At 37.7% G+C, this 22,446-nt stretch overlaps 1 protein-coding gene across 5 annotated transcripts; it reads right to left on the bottom strand.

Moving 5' to 3' along the window:
• Nucleotides 1-5,704: 5,704 nt before the first annotated feature.
• LOC132406019 (cold-inducible RNA-binding protein B-like) lies at nt 5,705-21,661 on the bottom strand. 5 transcript variants are annotated; one of them, XM_059991149.1, is made up of 10 exons: nt 21,566-21,661; nt 20,926-21,035; nt 20,320-20,426; nt 18,876-19,017; nt 18,188-18,269; nt 17,998-18,053; nt 15,185-17,176; nt 14,685-14,753; nt 6,706-6,915; nt 5,705-5,990 (listed from the first exon to the last, which is right to left on the bottom strand). In XM_059991149.1, exons 2-6 carry the CDS (start codon nt 21,023-21,025, stop codon nt 17,999-18,001), a joined length of 486 nt encoding a protein of 161 aa, XP_059847132.1. In that variant the 5' UTR covers nt 21,026-21,035; nt 21,566-21,661; the 3' UTR covers nt 5,705-5,990; nt 6,706-6,915; nt 14,685-14,753; nt 15,185-17,176; nt 17,998. The 5 variants fall into 5 exon arrangements, with proteins under 5 accessions (XP_059847132.1, XP_059847131.1, XP_059847135.1 ...); XM_059991148.1 differs by having other exon boundaries at nt 14,685-17,176; XM_059991152.1 differs by having other exon boundaries at nt 14,685-17,176; nt 17,998-18,050.
• Between the last annotated feature and the right edge of the window lie 785 nt (nt 21,662-22,446).

The raw sequence follows: 22,446 nt of genomic DNA, 5'->3' as shown, positions 1-22,446 counted from the left end.
CAGACCCTACAAACACAATATATTCAAAAACAATATATGCAACAAAAGTTATTTTTCCCCCTCACAGCCAGCTTTGGCACAAGTTCAAGGATGATACTTTAACAAATAAACTAGATCAAAGAGATACCCAGCAAGTCTGTAATGATGATGCACAAAACTTGTTCAGGAACCAATAAGAAATCTTTTCCAACCCATGCTCCCACCTGTCATGACTGGATTAATCTATTCGCAGTCACAATGAGTCGATTAGAACACAGAAGAGAAGCCTTTAGAAACCAACATGCTTTAGAAATAGAACATTACAGGTCCTTCAGCCTACGCTGTTGTGCCAACATTTTAACCTACTCTAAGATCAATCTAACCCTTCCCTCCTACATAGCCCTCCATTTTTCTATCATCCGTGGTGGCGTTCAGGGCTTCCTTCATCGTGTCAGTAGTTTCCTCTCGACTTTCACTACAGTCAGTCATGCAAGTGCAGGGTGCAGTCTCAGCATTATCATCACATTCAGATGTAGAAGGATTCTTCATTGTTACTTCCGTAACAGTTTCATTTTGTCAGCCCTGGGCTGAACCCACAAGCCTGGAGGACCAGTGGGCCACTTGTACTCTGGCCTCGACCCTTTGATCTGTTTGGCATGGGCGATCCTACTAACAGCCAAAGCGTAAATCCTTGACTCCAGCCAACATAGTTCTCCAAGCCATTGAGGCATGCAACCCTCCAAACACAGTGACAATGTCATGATCCTCTTGGAGGTTTTAAAATAAAAACCAGGTTTATTCCTTCCATTAAAAACGTTTTTATAGACAACTGGGGTGAATTCAGATTGTACACAGCATCATATAGTAGCACCATTAATTCTAAATAAAGATAGAATAAGAATGAGAGGTAAGTTGAAAGATAATAAACTATTATAAAATTTAAAATACGTTCTAATTTGAAATATTTACATGAAGGAATTACAACCCACATACAATTGCTTTTGTTTTAAAATCAGAGAATGTTTAGACCAATGAGTTTGGTACATCGTTATAAACATACAAACTGTATTTTTTTTGCAATACATTTGGCAAGATTATTTGTACATACCAGAAACTTTCATTTATTTTCCTTGATTTGGATGGAGAAGGCTGCATACAGCACAACCTAGTGGAGAAAGATTGAATTACTGGCAGAAATTTCAGCCAATGCTTGAATGGTTGAGCAGACTTGAAGGGCTTTATTTGGCTTTTATATATTATGGCCTTTGAATAAGAATTCCAAAGTTACTTTCAACTTCACAGCAACAGTTTTGCCTTCACCATACCCACAATATTTGCTCTCTTATCTTTTATTTATTGTGTTTTGTTTTTAATTATTATTGCCTTCTTTATCTTACTGTGTTTCTTTGTGCTGCAATAGATCCAGAGCAACAATTGTTTCATTCTCCTTTACACTTATGTACTGGAAATAATGTTAAACTATCTTGATTCTATTCAGCTATAGTTAAAATAAAATCTGCAGAGCTGGAAATCCAAGCAACACACACAAACTGCTGGAGGAACGCAGCAGGCCAGGCGTCAATGGAAAAGAGTAAAAGGACTGCTTAAGGGTCTTGGCCCAAAATGTCAACTGTTTACTCTTTTCCATAGACGCTGCCTGGCCGGCTGAATTCCTCCAGCATTTTGTGTGTGCAGCTATAGTTAATCCTGGTTGCCACATCTTGAAATAAAACGAGTTGCCATTTCATCTGGAAAGAAATGCCAAATGTACGGCACTTTTTCACATCATTTTAAAACCGCATTCAGATCTTTGGATGGAGCTCGAATTTTGTGAGGTGACAAGATGGAAAGCAAAAAAATATTGTTTCTTAGCAAAAAAAAACCCAAGAAGCTTGAAGTGAGTAAAACGTTCAAAGCTGAATTTCAGGAGGAAGACGGCTTTATTTGGATTGATCAGTTGAATATAGCTCCTTTCAAGCTTGATCTTCCTGTGTTTTGCAATGATATTATAGAACCTTGAAAAGTCACACTTAAGGTGATTTTGTGCATACAACTTGTTTAGAAATATGAGTGTGTCCATATTCTCCAGATTATGACGTGATTCAGTTTAGAATCATGGTTAATATTGGGGCATTGACTTAAAATTTGTTTTGCGGCAGCAGTACAATGCAATACATTAAAAAGCCTATAAATTCATTGGGGCAGCCGCTTATTTGGGACAACCCTCAAATAACTAAATCTAATTGAGAAAATAGCCAGGATTCCCCTCGTTTATTTGGGATACTGCCGCTTCCTTCGGACAGAAGCCTGTTATCAAAGTTTCTAACTCGTGTCAGTCGCTTGTACTCTAGCAAAGTTTTTAAATATCACCAGTTGTGCGTGTTTCTGTTCAAAAGGCATTATTTTTTTGTCACCAAACTTCTGTGTATCTGTTGTTGGTGAGCAATAAGCAGTAAGACGATTTATTACCGTTTTGCTCGCTGCGAGTTCAAGCATGCCAGAAACTCCTGAGTGTAAAAAAAATCAATTTCACCACTTATTTGAGCCAAAATGTCCTGGTCCTGATCTGTCCCAATTAACTGGAATCCACTTACAAATAAGACGTATTGTGATATAATATCGTATAATTTATAATACACTGTACAATTTGTGGGAAAAAAAAGAGCAACTGAACTGTTTGCAACCCTAAACCAGCTCTGCTTGGCTGGACCATATTGAACTTTGTGGGGTGGGTTGGGAAGAGAAAGCACACACAAGTACCCTTCTTCACCTGGTTTAAGATCCCTGCAGCCCCACAGAAACCAAAAACTAATACGAATGTCTCCATGTCAAGCATTGACATGTTAAAAGCATATTTTAACCGAAAGTAAATTTTCAGATCATTTTTTTTCAAGTGCTGCCTGAATGTTTTGTCTTTATATTATTGCTCAGGGTAGACTTTCCTTCCTTAGGTTCCTATGAAAATTAAGAAACTGTGGTCTTTTGGTGCCAGCTAGTGGTAATAGTAGGTATTGCTTTTTTGATTTCAAAACTAAAGACGTCATCGAGGCATATTATCCCAAATCAAATACAACAGCAGTAAAACGATGAAGAGGCATTAACTATCTGCTTGTCCTTAGCCCAAACCAACAACTTTCTTTAGACTGCTCATCAAAACGATTTTACAACCTTGAGAAGCCCTCGGCATAACTCATTCCCACCATCTGAATCCTTTCAAACAGATGGCAGTTGAAAATATAAGGTTGATGACTGACCTACAGCCCATTGAGTATTTGAAGCAATAGAAAGAAAGATATCCGTATGCCAGTTTGGAGACTGCATGAGATAAATATTGAGCAAGCAGATTGGATTTGCCTGATGAATTTCAGTATTCCTCACATACCATGATTCTTTTCTTGGTGGACACAATGATACTGATGTTCTCCAATCAATAGCAGATTCCCAGGGTTATTGTGTACTCCTGAAATGGCATTATCTGGGGCTCCACACACAAAATGCTGGTGGGACGCAGCAGGCCAGGCAGCATCTATAGAAAGAAGCACTGTCGACGTTTCAGGCCGAGACCCTTCGTTAGGATAATCTGGGGCTGCTGGATATGCTCCTGTGCCTTTCTCAATTCCTCTGATAGATAGATGGGGGTGATGTATATTGACACAGAGCAGGCTAAAAGTAATAAGATCATATTTCAAAAGGTCTCAATTTGCAGATAAGGTAGCCCGATTCAGTAAAAGCTGCAGAGAGTTGCAAACTGAGCCTGATTCATCAAGGGAACTAGCCTCCCAGCATAAAGGACATCCTCTAATGGCAATGTCTCAAGAAGGCAGCATCCATGATTAAGGATCCACTCCACCCAGGACACGTTCTCTTCTCATTGCTACCATCAAAAGGGAGGTATAGGAGCCTGAAGATACACACTCAGTATTTTAGGAACATTTTCCCCTCCACCATCAGATTTATGCACATTACCTCACTAATCTGTTCTTTTTGTGCTAATTCTTTTACATAGTACACATATTTCTTATTATAATTTTAAAGTTTTTAAAAAATATTTTGCACTTAACTGTTGCTGCAAAACAATAAATTTCATTATATATCAGTATTATTAAACCTGACTCTAAATTCCAGTGGCAAGTTTTCACATATTGTCTGAACCATTGTGCAGAGCCTGAATTTCACAATGGCAATAGAGGGAATTTAAATTCAGTTAATTAAACAGTAGCAAACATGAAACCACTGGATTATCATAAAACCTTAAGTGTTTCACTAATTACTCCAATTCATCCGGCCAAAATATGAATTCATTCTTGGTATGGTTGACTCTTAACTCCCCTCGACAATGATCCAACAAACCAGAGCTTAAGGAAAATTAGAGAAGCATTAATGGTAGCATGCAAACTGAAAAAAAATCAGCTGTTTTTCCATTGAACTCTTCATAACCCAAGTTTTGATCCAATGTACTTTATAATTGTTCCACATTCCATTCCCACTATGATCAGAGAGAAAGAATTCAAGCACTCAAATACTTAGTGATAAAACATCCACAGGCACTATGGACAGTCTAATTTCAATCATTCTTGGTGCTATGTTATACTTCATTTTTTTTTAAATAACATTGTTATGTACATCACTTGAATGAGGCAACCACTCCTTTTTAGAGTTGTTTGTTTTTAAACCCAGTTGTATCTTGGGTTATCATTTTAAATAACTCAGGACATTTTTTTTTAGAATGTGCTCATTGTTTTTAGTAATTGAATTGCCAGTATGCACTGAACAAGATACCACTGCAATCTCATTGCCCTCAACAATGACAATAAAGCTCTAACAGAATGTCACAGAAATTCAGACAGAAGAAGAAACCGATTAGAAGTAGTTGAGTACAGAGATTGCATACTGCAAAGCAGGTCAGTGCAAGTCTTTTTTCCCCCCAAGTTTAAGAATGAGAAAGTTGTAACTGAGTTTAAACTTTTTAACTAATGATGACCGCCTAACCACACTGTTTCAGGATGAAGGCTTGCTCCACTGGGTAAAAAGGGCCAATGAAGTGATGGGCAGGGTGGGGGGGGGGGGGGGAAATCTGCCACTTCCCATTCGTTGGGAGCACTAGCTTTTTTAGAGTGCAAAGTTGTTAAACCACATTTGAAACTTGATCAATCATTTGTCCAGTGATTTAACCAGTTTGTATGGCACTTCTTCAAGTCTATGACATTTTAAATTTTCTTTCATGGAAATATAGGGTTTATCCTCCATACCCAAGTACAAATTTTAATAACTTTCCTGCCCAAGAATACCAAATCAGTAATTATTTCAAGTGCAGTTGTTATTATGTAGGCATATATCTCCAACACATCTGAATACTATAAACTAAATCAGCTAAAGTTTGTTCTCATGTCCCGAGAAAGAAACTCATTTGTTCAGACTTACAAATTCACTAATTTGATTGCAATAGACTCTTCTGTAAGATTTTATTTTAGTTTACTTTATTATGAAGTGACTGCTTGTAACATTTATGTATGAACATTAATATTGACTGTTGTGAAGGTCCTTGACCTCAACTTCTTTAATAAAAAGCTTAGAATGCAATTTTCCACCAATATTCTGTCTCACATATTTATCAAAATAAATTTGTAGACCCTGAAAAGTAATATTTATCTTGTGTTAGACTATTATTCAGTAACATTGGTGAAATGGATTGAGTACAAAGTACAAGTACTTACTGATCCAAATAAATGCTTGAAGGAATAGTTTATTCAGTAAGAAGACATCAATGTAACAGTGAAAAAAAATCAATATGCAAACAAAACAATAATAATATGCAAACAGCTAAAACAGTTCTCCTGAATCTGCATCATACAACTTTTAGTACAACCAGAACTATACAACATTCCATTTTTATGGAATTTTCTTGATTCAGCTTGTATAGATGGAAATTCTTGTACAATCTTCAGCTTACTCTGACCTTCGCAACCTCTCCAAAGTAATCCACCAATCTTATTTACAAGCCAGTAACCTCCCTGTAAAATACATGAATTCAACATTAAAGGAACTTTTGCAATTAAAAAACTTAATGTACAGCTGAAAGAATAACTTTGCTAAAATCCGCATTATTCAATTAGTTGTAAACAATATAGATAACAATATAGAAAACAATACAAAATGGTCCTACACTCAAAACCATATGGAAAAAAAACCGTTGTAATTGTGGACCCCTCATTAAAATTAAAAACTATGAAAACACATTGTAAAGAAACATTGTTAAAAGAAGCAGCTGCTTAAAATCTGGTAAATTTGAATGATCCATCTTAAAAATGGAGAAAATTGAAGATAATGAATGTAAACTACTGATGGGGCACAAAGTAAAAAGTGAAAAAGAAAGCAGTCTTAATTATATTAACTTACTGAAAACCTGCTTTCTCGGTTCCAAGATTTCTAGCCAGTTGAAACTGGCAGCTCATTGTAAAAATTATATTTAATTTTACATATAAAAATCATGGATGAGAAAAAAAACTACACATGATTTCATGCTAATTCTATAGTTTCATTTCAAACAGAATGTCAATTCTACACTCTGTTGACAATCTACCTCAAATCTACATATGCCAAAATAAAAGTTAAACTTTACTACATTTGTTATTGCTTATATATAAACAAATACCGTTTGAAAAGTTGCAATCACCTGAACATATAAAATCTTTATCAGAAAGTAACAGCAGAAAGGAAAATACTTACCCCACAGGATTCATTCAGTCCGAAGCCACTAACATATCCTTGTTGATTAATCAAAGCCAGTTTGACACAAAGTACAATGCTGCTGTATTCTTGCATTTTCCAACATATTTTCCTTTAACGATTTACTCCTCAGCCAGTAGCATAGCAAACAGAAAATGTTCTCTCCAAGGACAATGGTTTTCAGAAATTGTCAGCTCTTTTCTTATTAATCTGCAATTGGATGAAGTACCAAAACAAAATTTTAAAGCTTGCATTTTACAATCTCATCTCATTGCAAAGGGCCACACTGCATCACAGAAAAATAAACAAAGACAAACAGCAATTGTAAAATTATTAAAGTCTTACTAATGTTTGAGGCAAACAATGACCAGGACAGAAGAATTCTTCAAATAACCCATTATCTCTTAATATATACCCATTAACTAAACAAAAAAAACTGAACAGGTCTTGACTGTTAGTTTAATATATTTAGACACTAACCAACAATTCCAAGCTTTCAGAAACACATAGCTGCAGTGCAGAAAATAGCCATTCTGCCTATAGACATCCAAACAGGCTCTACTTACAAGTAACTGCTAAACCTGGCCCTTTCATAACCATACAAATCACTTATTAAACACAAGATAATGCAAATGCTGGAAATCCAGAGCAACAGACAAAATGCTGAAGCTTTGCAAAATACTTTAAAATGAAAATGACACAGACTTGCTAATTTATGGTTGATGTAATCCAATAATATAGCAAAACCACTCCTTTAGGAATCATAATCTGAATGCTTTTCTGCATTGCTCAGCATTTGTGCAACTTAAAAATACTGATCTGCTAACAACATAGCAGTAGTACATTAAAACAATTTGAATGCAGACCTCCAACAAAAAAAATCAATATTCCAAATCTGCTAAGGCAAAGTAGATGTTTTCCATCCTTCACAAACTCAGTGACTCTGCATATAGCTTTAGATCACCTAGACAACACAAACACCCACATCAGGATACTGTTCATTGACTACAGCTCTGCATTTAACACAATCATTCCAAAGTGCTGATCAATAAGCTATAGAACCTGGGCCCCTGTACCTCCCTCTGCAATTAGACCTTTGACTTCCTAACCAGAAGACCACAATTTGTGCGGATAGATGATATATTTCCTTCCTGCTGACGATCAATACTGGTGCACCACAAGTGTATGTGCTTTGCCCACTGCTCTCCTGCCCCTATACCCATGACTGTGGGGCTAGGTATAGCTCAAATGGCACCTATAAATTTGCTGATGATACAACCACTGTTGGTAGAATCTCAGCTGACGACGAGAGGGCGCACAGGAGCGAGATACACCAGTTTATTGAACTCTTGCACTCGTCGTCAGTGAGACAAAAGAGCCAATTGTTGTCTTCAGGAAGGGCAACACAAGGGAAGAGGAACCAATCCTCAGAGAGATCAGGAGGAGGGAGAGTGAGAGCAATTTCAAGTTTCTGGGTGTCAAAATTTGAGGATCTAACCTGGTCCCAACATATTGATGCAGATGTAAAGACAGCAAGACGGTGGCTATAGTTCATTAGGAGTTTGAAGAGATCTGATTTGTCACCTAAAACACTTGAAAACTTCTATAGGTTGTACCATGGAGAGTATTCTGAGTGGTTGCATCACTGTCTAGTATTGTGGGGGGGCTACAGCACAGGACCAAAAAAGAAACCACTACAGAAAGTTGTAAAATTAGTCAGCTCCATCTTGGGTACAAACCTCTGTAGTATCCAAAACGTTTTCAAGGAGCGATGCCTCAGAAAGGCAGAGTCCATTTTTAAGGACCCCCATCACCCAGGATATGCCTTCCTCTCATTGTTTCCATCAGGAAGGAAGTACAGAAGCCTGAAGGCACACACTCAGCAATTCAGGAACAGTTTCTTCACCTCTGCCATCATTCCTAAATGAACACTACCTCGCTCTTTTTAAAATATATTATTTTTGTTTTGTACTATTTTGAATATTTAATATACGTATACTCTTACTGCGATTGATTTACTGATTTATTTTTTTCTGTATCATCAGCGTACTGCTGCTGCTAAGTTAACAAATTTTGCGACACATGTCATTGATAATAAACCTGATTCTGATTTCACAAGTAGTGGTGTAGACTAAGCCTTCTTGGAACTGCTCCCCAGACAACATAATTCCTTAAACAAGAATATTAATACTGACACTTCGTTTCACCGGTACGCTAGATAAACAAAGCACAACTCCTCATCTTTATATTCAATTCCCCTAGCAATAAACAAATAATATTATTTTATCTTTCCTAATTATTTACAATAAATGCATATTGGTCTTTCGTGAATTATTCCCAACCCCGATCCCAGCACACCTAGACCTTTCTGTATCGTACTATTTAGGTAATAGTTTTATTTTTTTTTTAAACTTGACAGTGCGGGCAATTTTAAGTTTCTCACTTCTCTTTTTTTGTTTGAATAATTCTTTATATATAGAAAAAAAATCTATACCCACTACCAAAGCTGAAGCTGTTTGATAAAGGAAAAAAAGGGGAAAAAAACCTCATCAGATAGTGAAATATGCTATTAATCAGCATCTGTACTTTAAAGGGAATTCAAAGGTTTTAAAAATAATTCAAAAACAGTTCCCACAAATTTTGAAAATCTTGGTTAGATTCAGAAATTGAACAATGGATCTTTTCTAAATTTAAGCACGCCATAACATCCCGTAATCACTGAGCGTGATTAGGCGGAGTAGCATCCTTCCATTTAAGCAAGAGTGCCCTCCTAGCCATAAGAGAGATAAAAGCCAGAATGTGCAGGTCAGATGTCTTCAAAAATGGTATCTTTCCCTCCGACAATACCAAATAAGGCGGTCAAAGGATTAGGCTTAAAATTTACTTTAAAAAAAAATACAGAATAAGTTTGGAATACTTCCTTCCAATATTTTTCAAGACTTGGACATGTCCAAAACATATGAATAAATGAAGCTTCTGCATTGTTACACCTATCACGTAGGGAGATATATCCATATAAAAATGAGATAGCTTTACCTTGGTCATATAAGCCCTATGGACGACTTTAAATTGCAGGAGGGAATGACGGGCACATAAAGATGAAGTATTAACCAGTTTAAAAACTTCGTTCCAAGTTTCTTCAGAAATTGAAGTCTGCAAATCTTGTTCCCAAAGATTTTTGATTTTGTCTAAAGAATCATTTCTCATTCCCATCAACATATCATAAATACTGGATATTGAATCATTATAAAAAGGCTTCAAATTAAGAATTTCATCTAATAAGTTCTTATCAGGACTTTTAGGAGATGTATATAATTGAGATTGCAAAAAGTCTCTAATTTGTAATTATCACAAAAAGTGTTTATTTTTTCACTTTTTACTTCATTTGCCAGCTTTTTGCCTTCTTATGTATACTAACCATGTCCCTTTGTGCTCTCCTTACATCCTTGTCACAAATTATTTTTCTACCTAATTATGGTATTGGCAAATTTAGTAACCAAGTCACTTACACAAATTGTAAAAAGTTGAGGCTGCAGAACAACCTGTGGATATACTGGGCTTACAAAGGGATATGGGTTCCTTTATCACAGAACTGCTGTAAGTTAAAGCAGATTAAATAGCAATGCATTGCTTTAAAAATACTAACATGTTAACTGCAGGATGATTGGCATCAGCTTGAATAACTTCAGGTATGCTTACTTTCTTCATAATATTGTGATTTTGTTACCCTTTAAGCTGCATTCTTAAATTTGAAAGTAAGTACTGTGGCGTAATTTTGTGCAACCAAAACAGTCAGTAGAAATTCAAAAGATGAGCATTTATTAAAAATTTAATCTTATCTTCAAAAATCATCTTGCAGATAGTCAGATGAATTGGACTTAATCTGTTGTCAGCAATACCTGAAGCCATAACTACAATTAGAAATCACACCTGAGCTATTCAATTGTAGGTACAATTTACAGCAACAAATAACTAAATACCCTCAGTATTATTACAAATGTCCTACAGGATACACTTTAATCATCACAACTAACTGCACCATCAGCACTGCTTCACAGCTCAACTAATCCAAAACATTTGACTATGCTCCTATCTTGTATCTTCTGCAAAATCAAACTCATCCAAAGAGTTGGTCAGCTATGCCCAATGGCCCCCTCCGGCAGCTCTTCCATTTTGAACTTCTCCGTCTCAGGGTCAAATCCAACTATTATATCTAAACTTCCTGCAGGCAATATCCATCAATTATTGCCTTCACATAGATATCTACACAATATTATGAATACTCCAGATCTTCACAGGATAAGACATTAATACATGCTCCTTCTTTCAACTCTGATCACCAGCTCCTCTTTATCAATACAAAATTCCAGCAATTTTTCAATTTAATACGAGTATACCTAGGAAGATAAAATTCTGACCAACATCTTCTAGATATGTGCATAGATCTTTAAGTTGCAGATCTTTCATTGGGAACGTGATCAGTAAGATATACTATGTTGGGGTTTATATGAAGGCACAAATTCAAGAACAGCGAGGCTCCATTGAGCATTAATAAGACATTAGCTAGGCCAATTTTTCAGAGTGAGAACATTAATTTAGCCAAGATTCCGGCTTTCAGCTGAAGGTTCAACTGGGAAACGGCTCTTAAGTAAAAGCAGTTAAGAAGACATTTGACAGAAGTGTGCGAGATCATAATGGATTTAGCTATGCCAATGTAAGGAAGCAGATTCCATTAAAAATTGGGGCTGAAAACAGATTCAATATAATGGGTAAAAGATACATAGGGAGTGGAAGGGAATGCAAAGAAAGGCTCTAGAGAAAGGGGAATGGGATTGAATATATGGATGGCACACACACACATATATATATAGAGAGAGAGAGAGATAGATATAGATATAGATATAAAATAGATAGTTAAGCATTTTTAACTCAGGTCTATCAGTCTCCCTCTATGCCATTAAAAATTCTTTGGTTTTTTGCAATTTTATGGACAGAATGCTTTTCCTAAGGCAAGTCTCTCATCACGTTTCACATCAGCCCCCTCTGCTTTAATATGATGTACCATTATATGCAGATATGACTCACTTTCAATCATAGAACACAATAGCACAGAAGCAGATTCTCTGGCCCATCTAGACAATGCTGAACCATTAATCTGCCTAGTCCCATCCACCTGCACCCAGACAATAGCCCTCCCATCCTATCCAAATTTCTCTTAAATGCTGAAATGGTCCCCACATCCATCACTTGCACTGGCAGCTCACTCCACACTCTCATCATTCTCCGAGTGAAGAAGTTCCTCCTCAAGTTCCTCTTAAACATTTCAGCTTTCACCCATAACCTGTGACCTTTAGTTGTCGTTTCTCCCAACCTCAGAGGCAAATAACCCTGCCTGCATTTATCCTATCTCTACTCATCATTTTTAAACCTCTATCAAATCTTCCCCCAACATTCTATTTCCCATGGAAAAAAGTCCTAATCAGATTATCAAGTCCCAGCAATATCCTTGTACATTTGCTGCACTCTTTCAATCTTATTTATACCTTTGCTCTGAGCAGGTGCCCAAAACTCCAAATTAGGCCTCACCAACATCTTATACTATTTCAACATAACATCTCAACTCCCGTACTCAATACATTAACTTATGAAGGTCAATGTGACAAAAGCTTTCTTTATGAACCTACCTACCTGTGAATTATGGATCTATGTTCCCAGATTTCTCGGTCCTACCACATTCCTCAACTGTCCTACTGCTCACCATGCAAAACCTACCCTGGTTGGTCCTCTGGAAGTGGAACGTTAAATTCCATCTGCCATTCTTTAGCTCATTTTCCCAGCAAACTTTGATAGTTTTCCTCATTGTCCACTCGACCTAATCTTCGTGTCATCCACAAATCTGTTGATCCAGTTAAACATGCCGCCATGTGGAACTGGATGGTAAACAACAACAGAGCCAGCACTGATCTCTGTGGCACACCACTAGACACACTTCAAGAACTTGTTAATCAACTTGATAACCTCGCTTGGGTAGAAATTTCATTTCTATTTAGAATATTGAAAGTCTGAGGATAGCCTTAATGAAAATCAGACTAAAACTAGATCATGGAAGTCTAAAATACAAAAAAAAATTCTTAAAATACTTTGGTCAGGCTGCATTTGAGGGAAGAGAAACTTTGTTCACTTAACCTTTAGGGTTGCAGATCCTTTGACAATATACATTTTGATTGAAATAAACTACACAAAGTTCCACAGTACAGGATGTATGTAACAAGCAGTCAGAATTGGTTAACACCTTAAAGACAATGCCTCAGCTGAAAAAAAACAGAAATCCCTCTTTTGATCTCAAATTTGTCATGCACATACCAACAAATGGAAAGCAACCAGACTTGACAGCAACATGTACCCTTCCAAAAAAATGAAATGCCAGTCGCTGTTCCTACTCTGCAATAAATCCGATTAGCAAGCCACAGAGCAAATATAACTAAAGCTAGACATCCAAGTTTTAAAGAAAAAATATGGGACAGAGTACCATGGGGCAGAAAATCTCTCCAAATATAATCTACTTGTATTAAACAATTCAACATTATGGTGTAAGGCTACAGAACTTTATATAGGTAGAAGGTGCAATGATAGATAAGGAAAACTTCCAAACAGACTATAATGTGATGCTAACAAACACCAACTATAGAGCAGTCTGTTTAAAAATTATCACTTGGATGTGTATCTGTTTTTGTACTATATTTGCATAGCTACAATGTACATTACTGTGTATATACAAGTCTTAAGTGCATAAGGTTTTTGCACAATACTGTATTTGTCAGCGTGAAGCAAAAAGCCAGTTCTTAAAGTCTGATGGGAGCAAATGATATTGGGAATGGTGAGGGTGGAGTGCAGTAGGAGGGGCAAGGGATACATGGCAAAGGAGGAGTGCTGGGGCAAGGGGTAGTGTGACTGCAGCCACATCCAGCCATGAAACATCAGGCAAGATCATCTGATTCCAAACAATTGGGTTATTTATCAATACAGAATGTCTTGATATGAAATTTGTTTTTTTCAGCAATACAGTGCAATACATAAAATTACTGTAAAACTCTTAGGTACACTGGACTAGTCTATATATGTATATATATGTGTGTGTGTGTGTGTGTGTGTGTGTGTGTGTGTGTGTGTGTGTGTGTGTGTGTGTGTGTGTGTGTGTGTGTGTGTGTGTGTGTGTGTATATGTGTGTATATATATACATTACATTTGCATTACACATGAGCTTCCAGTGCATTTTCAAAATCATTCCTCTGGTATCCTTAAGGTTGTTATAGCCAGGGAAGGGGTAATAATGGGGATAACCTCCCACTATCTATTAAATGCTCCCAAAAGCGTGCGCCTCAAAGAGCCTCTGCCAATCAAGTCCAGCTCCTGGCTTTCATGTGCGGCTTAACAACCAAGCCCAAAAGAACTATTTCTATTGACAGGAGAAGGGGCAAAGGCAGGTTACTGGCCCCTTAAAACCAGTCACTTCGGGCAGATGAGCTCATCAGCAACTGTTGGTAGCTCATCTAGAAGGAAAATTATAATCTCAAACCGTTACCTTGTGGCTATACCAGCTCATGGGAAACACTGAGTGTAAACACCAGGGGGAAGGGAAATCTGGAGCTGGAGTCCCTAAGGCAGCCCTACATAGAATTCAACATTGATTGGCAACTCCTGCGATGCAGTTGGCACCAATCTTTACCCTTCCTTTGGGTTCATCGGATATGTGGAGAGGGGGGAACTACATGGGCAACAGCTTGGTCTCCGTATTGTACTGCCTTGGGTTGTGTATCTAGATAACTAGGACACAGTATCCATGGTTGACCCTGACCAATGGAGACCTTCTCTGCTATCTCACTGCTTTACTTTTATATACTTGATACAATGGTACAGAAAACTTTAAATAGGAGGTGGCTATAGTTACAGCAATTTTATTGATAAATATAAAGTCATACCACATAGGCATTCATCTTCTGTCACTGGACCATTACCAACATTATTCACTTGAAGTCATCCATTTCATTCTGCAACATGAAAAAAAATCAAATTTGGACATATGGAGTAATTTGGTTAACATATAAACTTTGAGGGTAAGGATACGATTATGTTAACATGGTAATTACAATTTTCAGTAAACCATTTTCTCAAAGTCACTAGCAAATCAAATCCTATTAAAGGAAACGTAACAGCGTAACATTCAATTTCTTAACCCCCCACTCCCTCCCACAAGGGAGCAATATTTTAGATTGCTCCCTTCAATATAGAATATAGTAAGCACTTAATGAATAGAACATCAAGAAATGAAGCATTATAAGGTTTGCTGTGGTGCTCAATTTTAAGAGTTGGATTTTCTAACAACTAATCCAAGAAATAAATGAAAGTTTGCAAGCATATCATTTCAGAATTGTTTTGAATGAACTCAATGTAAACTGCCCATGAGAGTAAAATGAGTTACCTCAAATCTAGGGCTATATCCACATTTGCATTTAGCCATGTACTGTTTTCATCTCAGGTTTCATTGAAGGTGGTACAGCACTTCGTTCTCCAAAGCCATTTCTTTCCAAATGCTAGCAAAGATCCTTAGAAGTTGTGAATTGTTATAAAGATCTTTAATGGACTTGGAACGCCTTCCTGAACAAGATGACTGCACAAAATTTAGATGTGCCCAATTTTTTTATTATTATAGCAGCAGTGTTTTTTTTAAAACTATTATAACATTTATCCCAGCATTTCTGATAACTAATTCTAGACCTTTCAGCTCCTGATACTAGTAGTTTTTTCACTTTATAGATAATAGTTTTAGATAGAAACTTTCCATTTTGGTTTCAATTAGCCCTTGGCTCTCAATGTTGTTTCCAAGCCACCAGCTTTTGAGGAACATAAAATAACAGGTCCTTCAAAAAAAAAGACATTTCTTTCTGAAATATTTGTCATATGGTATTAAAACTGATTTTTATTCCAATTTAGTAACAGCGCACAGGAAGGCTCTACTTCAAAATTTATCCTTTTCCAAAATGCACGTAAGAGTGCAGCACCACAAATCTGCTTAGATGCTTATATGCATTAGAAAAAAAATGGAAGTTCAAGACTAAAAGTTAAGAATAATCATTCACAGTGCCATCCCAAATATAAGCATCAGAATTGGTAATGATCTTGTGCATGCCAGGCATGAGAGGAAGATAAATAATCAGTACTTATTTTATTAGTATTCCTTCAACTTATTGTAAAGAGATTTTAGTGTGGATAAACATTGCACTATTGTATTTTGACAATTTACAGTAAAGGCGAGACTGTGCATCTAAAACAACTTCTTAGGAAATTTATTCATATTTTAATTGTCAAGGTTAAGTGGGATAATGCAGTTAATGTTCATCTACAACTGAACAGTGATACTTTATCTCTACTGCTGACTCTTGGGTCATTTTAACACCCGCCCGTCACCATTCTGTTCTAAAATGGCTCTTCACCCACTGCTTTTCCCCACTACAGAGTGCAGTACAGTTAATCCCTTCCTACACTTCTATTTTATCCCATCCCCCAAAAATCCAACTACAGGAAAGTCAGCATTATGAGTCAGGTATTTCTTTTAATGAGGCTTCGTGAAGCCTGTTTTCAGTACAAAAAAGTCAACTCTAAACCACTTGAACATACAACATAAAAAGCCATTTCCAAATATTTCTCATCCAGTACATGTCCATCTTATAAAGATACAGTGCTCAGAACTTCATTTAATTTTGGAAGAATCTGGAACAAGGCTGATGTTGTTTACAGTGTACAGAACTCTTGAAACTACTGAAAGATGCACAGATGTCCAATTACGTTAAAAACAAAGCCATTTATCTTCAGCAGTTTAAGTGGCAGACAAATATCTTCTGTTTCCATGTTGGTTTCCTACCTTGCTACACTAAAGGAACTTTTCAAATGACAGCTTTTACAAGAATAAGTGGCTATGAAAGCCTTTATTTTTAATTAAAGACCACAGCTTGTTCAGCTTCTATAAAACATCAGTTTGCTTACCATAAAAATAGACTGAGAACACAGTTAACCCCTTTTGCATTTCTTCCCCCAATGAAATTCCAGTCAACTCCACAACTTCAATTCGGAAATAGCTAAACTTCTGGGAAGCATTTGAGTATTGTTAACATAAAATAAAGAAACTGGTCTGAACTTAAAACCTGGGAATACTACTAAAAAATAAGTTTGCCAAGTGCCTGAGAATTCTAGGTTTGTTAGATTGTTTAATTCTAAAATTACTGAGACAACCCTTAGTGTGCATCCTCATGCCAGAAGCTGTCAGGCTGTGATTAACAAGGCCAAACTGAAATTCTACAAGGTATGAGGATACAAGTACACAATACGATTCCACGGAGCTCCGAAAATCTTTATAAATACAGCCATAGGAAGGACGATCTTGAGTCAAGAAGATTTATTTATTCGTTGTGTGTAGCTGAGAACAAGAAGCAGGTACAATTTAAAGACTGCAACAGTAATCATAGCTTCCTTTCCTACTCTTAGATTAGTGGTATGGACTGATGATCATAGTTTAGCACTTTTGTTGTACAGTAGACTTATGAGGCACAACAGAACAATGAAAACATTTGCAATCCCATGTCAGTGTCAATGCAATCACACAGGGGGATTATAAGCAGGGAACTGGTTAAGTTTTTTTGATAAATTTAGTTGGATAATGAACCTGCCCCTTTTCAAAAATTTAGAATACACTGCTGCTTCTTTGATTTTGGTTCAACAGTTGGGCGCCAAATGGAGTGCATAAATCGATGGGCAAATCTTTTTTGCTATCCAAATGACAACTAAAATGAATCACATGCACAACTAGAGGAAAGGTAAATAGCCCAAGATTTAAAATCTGTGATCATTTTGTAAATTGTGCACTGCTGCAGTTTACCTATGGAACTCGGTAGCAAGGATGATATTACTGGCCAAGAAATGGTTCATTCCCCAAGACCTAACAGACCTTCAAGCCCAGAACATATCATCGGTAGATCTTTCTTGCCCTTAGAGATGGACTGTTGACTAGTTTAATAGGAGCTATCAATGATGCAGTGCAGTATTTTTTTTCAAGTATTTAGTAATCAGGTTATAGTTAATAAAACAAAACATTTTAGGGTGATATTCACATGCAGGTTAACTATTTAATGGCTTTTCATGTTACATTTTTCCCCTAAAATTAAGATAACTACATCTAATCAGAACATTATAATGGCAACCCCAGCCTAAAAGTTCATTTCAATTTTTAACAGCACCTACCTTAACTGTCATAACTATCCCTGTAAGAACCACCACCGCCATAGCTCCCTTGGCTCCTGGGAACAAACAAACATTCCTGTAGTGTTTCGCAGATCACTCAATGATAACAACTTTCACAGATCACATCATTGATGAGAAAATTATCTAAACATGAATAGAATATATGCAAATAAATGATAAGCGACTTTACCTATCTCTGTTATAGTAATCTCTCGATCCTGAGTAACCACTTCTTGAATCATAGCGTGCAACATATCCTCTGTCTCCACCACCTGAGTACGAATACAAAGTACAAAGATGTTTTAGCAATTATTGCTTGGGAACAAGAGCTATAGAAGGTGGAAAAACTTTGGTTGTTTACTCTGGAGCACCAAAGACCTGATAGAGGTTTATAAAACTAAGAGAGGCATAGATAGTCAAAATCTTTTTCTAAGGTTAGAAATATTGACCGCTAACAAGCTTTAAGGTGAGAGGGGAAGTTTAAAGGGGATGTGTAGGGTTAAGTTTTTCAGATAGTGATGAGTCCCTAGAATGCACTCTCATTCACAATTGTGGAAGTAGATACAACAGTGGTGTTTAATAGGCTTTCAAATAAACACATGAACTATGCAGGGAATGGAAAAATATGGAAGTGATTTATATTAATTTGACATTGTGGGACAAAGGGCTGAGATGCACATTTGCATGTTCGAGGCAAAAAGAACGCATTAAATCATACCATGCTAGACACTTTCAGTGGTCATTGATTTTTCCGGGTGCAGTCAGTTTAATGGTGTATGTCAGCAGAAATCATTAGTAATCAAAGATAATCAAGTTAACCCTTATTACAACTGGAAACTTAAAGAGGACAATTATTTTCAATCAATAAAGTTACATACCTCTAGAAAATCCACGCGCTCTACGTCCAGACCCACCACGAAAAAATCCACGACTGCTTGAATTTCCACCTCTGTAACCTCGGGAACGGTCACCAGAAGACTTTCCAGCTTGATCGACCCTAACCTGACGCCCATCGATAGACTGGAATCATTGAAGAATCTTATTGTTTGATCAATAGTCTTATTGTTAAATACAAAGAGGAGCTTCAACTTGTATAGTTTTCCTCATAAATTTCCTGTACATTCTGTGAGAGTAGTTGAAAAAAATCAGATTCTACAGCATGTTCCTGTGAATTACGTTATGCCCAATCTTGAACTTCTATTGATATGTGGACTCCATTATAAGTGAAGCAGCTAATTTGAATATAGTTTTCAGTAAAATATTAACTAGAATGTCCCAGTTTAAAGAATGGAGAGAAAATAGAAAACCGAGCAAAAATTTGGGCAAAGATGATAGTAAGGATGGAACTCCAAAACTTGGGTCCCAGTAGATTGAACTGGACCGATGAGTGGGCAAGGCTGTTTCAAGAGGATTGCAAAATTGGAGAAAATAACAAGGGAGAGAGAGAGAAAGAAAGAGACAGAGAGAGAGCAAGTTTCATGGAACAACTGCTCATCAACAAGAGTGCTGATTGGCTGCAAAAGGGAATTCATGAAGTACAGAGTATAGGGAATGTGACCTGAATTAAAACAAATTTGCAGAGAATGGTCAATTAGATTCAGGCCAGGAAACCACGGGAAGTACTGTCTGAAAATAAACAAAGCATTTATTAAGATGACTAATGAGCAAAAAACTGGCAAAAATATCACGAACAAGATTTAGAAACTGTAACAGAAGAAATGAAATTCAAAGAATCCTTCACGTGATTGAACTCCAAATGTACAAGAAGTTTCAACTTGTCCTACACAAATTTCAAACATCAAAAACAATTACATAAATTCTAGGTTAAAGAGGAAAATATTGCCTAAGAAACTGCTTTTATCTCATTCAAATCACCTCAAAGAAAGGTGAAGGGACACAAGGGACCACCAATGCTGGAATCTGGGGCAAAATAAAGGAGGTACTGCAAGAACTCAGTAGGTTTGGCAGTATCCACAAAGAGACAGTCAACATTTCCAATTCACCTACCACATAGTGGAGCAAGACCAGCTAGGTGGAACCAGGTGAAGAGGGGTTGATAGGCAGATGGAGTTAGGTGGAGGATAGAAAGGAGGAGAGAAAGACAGAGACTGGGTGGTGATAGGTGGAGTCAAAGGGCTGCAGATGATGGAATCCAAGAGGAAAGAAAAATCAGAGTACCCAGATAATAGAGGAATGGCATAAATGGAAAGTACAGTACCTCACAGGAATACATGAACAAAACTATTCAGCCATGGTAGATACTAATAAATAAATTTTAAAATATTATACTCATATCAACAAGTGTATAAAGTATACATTTACCTTTCCATTCATGGCTAACATAGCATCCTTTGCATCGTCGGGATTCTCAAAGGTGACGAAACCAAAACCCCTTGATCTCTGTGTCTCCCGATCTTTAATTACAATAACTAAAGCAGATAAGCGAAAAACGATTCAAATTACCAGACGCCGCCTCACGACCAACAAGAAACAAAAAACTTTTATAACCTGTTATAAAACAGAAACATTTAATTGTTTTAAGCTGAAATAGAAAACCTACTCCAGTTTATTTCCCTACAATAATGTTTTATGCAATAAATAAGTAAAATTCAGGACTCCTTCAGGCTATTAATTTCAATGGGTCTAGCTTCTAAATAAGGCTCTCACGATACAATTTTTTAAATACAGCCATCCAAGAAAAATCCATCGCACTAGTTATGTGTAAGAGAATTAAAGTGCTGAATTTCAAAGTCAGGCCGCGAAATACAAAGTATCATGTAACAAAATGTAGTGAATACCGTCATCACTACTCTTAAAACCCACCGCCACAAGTCCACGTCAATAATTCAGCTAGGACAAACAGGTATACTACATAAATGCATTGTTAACGCATACCGATTATATTTAGAGACGACGGCGCATACCAACCTTCAGATATCTGTCCATATTTGGAGAAGACGGATTCCAATGACTGCTCGTTCGTGTCGAAGTTGAGACCACCGATAAAGAGCTTGCCTTCGTCCGACATCCTGCTTCACCTACGGGGGGGTAAGAGTTTGGATGAGTGGTGGCTGAATTTCGGTCGCATGTGAGCTCGGGGAGCGTCCATTCCCCGCCCCCGCCGAGCGCTCGCCGCACTGCGGCAGGATCCGGGTCTCCACCATGGACCGGCACCTGCCCGCCCGGTCCCATCCCAAAAAGAGGGCATCCAGCACTCTCTAGACTTCGATTTATCCCCCTCCCAAACGACATCTCTGGGCCGATTTACAATAAACCACAAGGGCAGATAGGGCCGATTAACGGTAAATGAGTGCAGATCCCGGACCGAAACAAAAGGCAGAGGATTTTCCAGGGGCAGTGCTTGCTTTCAGAAAGGGCCCTGCAAGTCGCGCAGCGCCGAACCTAGTCTCAACCGCCAGATAAAAAGGCCCCATCCTCGGCAGCAGGTTCATCAGTCGTCCCGAACTCAGAGGAAACAAAAACCACTAAAAGGAAACGTGCGCCGAAGAGAACGGCGTGAAAGCGGCAAAGGAAAACGTAGATACGACACAACACCATGGACACTTACAACAAAATGCTCACCACCGTCGCTGGGAAATAGGAGCTACCCCGACTGGTATTTGTAGGCACTCACCCACCCCTCCCCCAGTGCACTGCGCAGGCTCCAATCTCCCTCCCACCCCAAAACGCCATCTCGGGTCGCCAAGCTCGGTCTGCAAACTGGCAGGCATAACATTGGGAATATTTGAATCTAACTAGGACTTATCTAAGCGTGTTGGGTAAAATGCTCCAAATTAACAAGTTTATCCAGATTTGATCTCGAATGCAACGCACGGCTTGATATGGAAGCACCAATACCCGTAAATGGAAGAGCTTACAAAAAGTGGAAAAAGCCTGGTCCATCACAAGGAAAGCTATCCCCACCGTTGCGCACATCTACAAAGAAGCATTGCCACGGGAAAGCAGCAATCATCATCATGACCGCCCCAGCCTACGCTATCTCTTCTCACTGCTGGCATTGGGAGGGAAATATAGGAGCCTTAGGTCCCACACCACCGAATTCAGGAACAAGTATTATCAACAATCAATCTCCTGAAGCGCGTGTATAACTTACCTCACCGATTCTACAATCTATGCACTCACGGAAGGACTTTACAACTTCTGTTCTTACCATAAGATTGGGAGATTTCGGCTATTTGTTCCATCAGATCTGCGGCGCCATTTAATCGTAGCTGATTCATTTCCTTCTCGACTACAATCTCTTGCCTTATCCCCATAACCCTTAATGCCCTAACTAATCAAGAAATGCGTCAACCTCTACCTTGAATACTGTATACCCAATGACTTGGCCTCCACAATCGACTGCAGATTCACCATTCTCTGGCTAATTTCCACTTTTCCGTTCTAAACGGACGTCCCTCTATTCCGAAGCTGCGCCCTCCAATCCTA

Source organism: Hypanus sabinus, chromosome 16 (genome assembly GCF_030144855.1).
Source record: "Hypanus sabinus isolate sHypSab1 chromosome 16, sHypSab1.hap1, whole genome shotgun sequence".
NCBI classification, from domain to species: domain Eukaryota; kingdom Metazoa; phylum Chordata; class Chondrichthyes; order Myliobatiformes; family Dasyatidae; genus Hypanus; species Hypanus sabinus.
This window is presented reverse-complemented; position numbering and strand designations above follow the sequence as displayed.

Coding starts and splice junctions, on each gene's coding strand:
- LOC132406019 (XM_059991148.1), bottom strand. CDS start 21,025: ATGTCGGACGAAGGCAAGCTCTTTATCGGTGGTCTCAACTTCGACACG. Junction 19,018..20,319: donor TGTTAGCCATGAATGGAAAG/GTAAATGTATAC, acceptor CAATGATTCCAG/TCTATCGATGGGCGTCAGGT. Junction 18,054..18,187: donor GATTACTATAACAGAGATAG/GTAAAGTCGCTT, acceptor GTTTGTTCCCAG/GAGCCAAGGGAGCTATGGCG.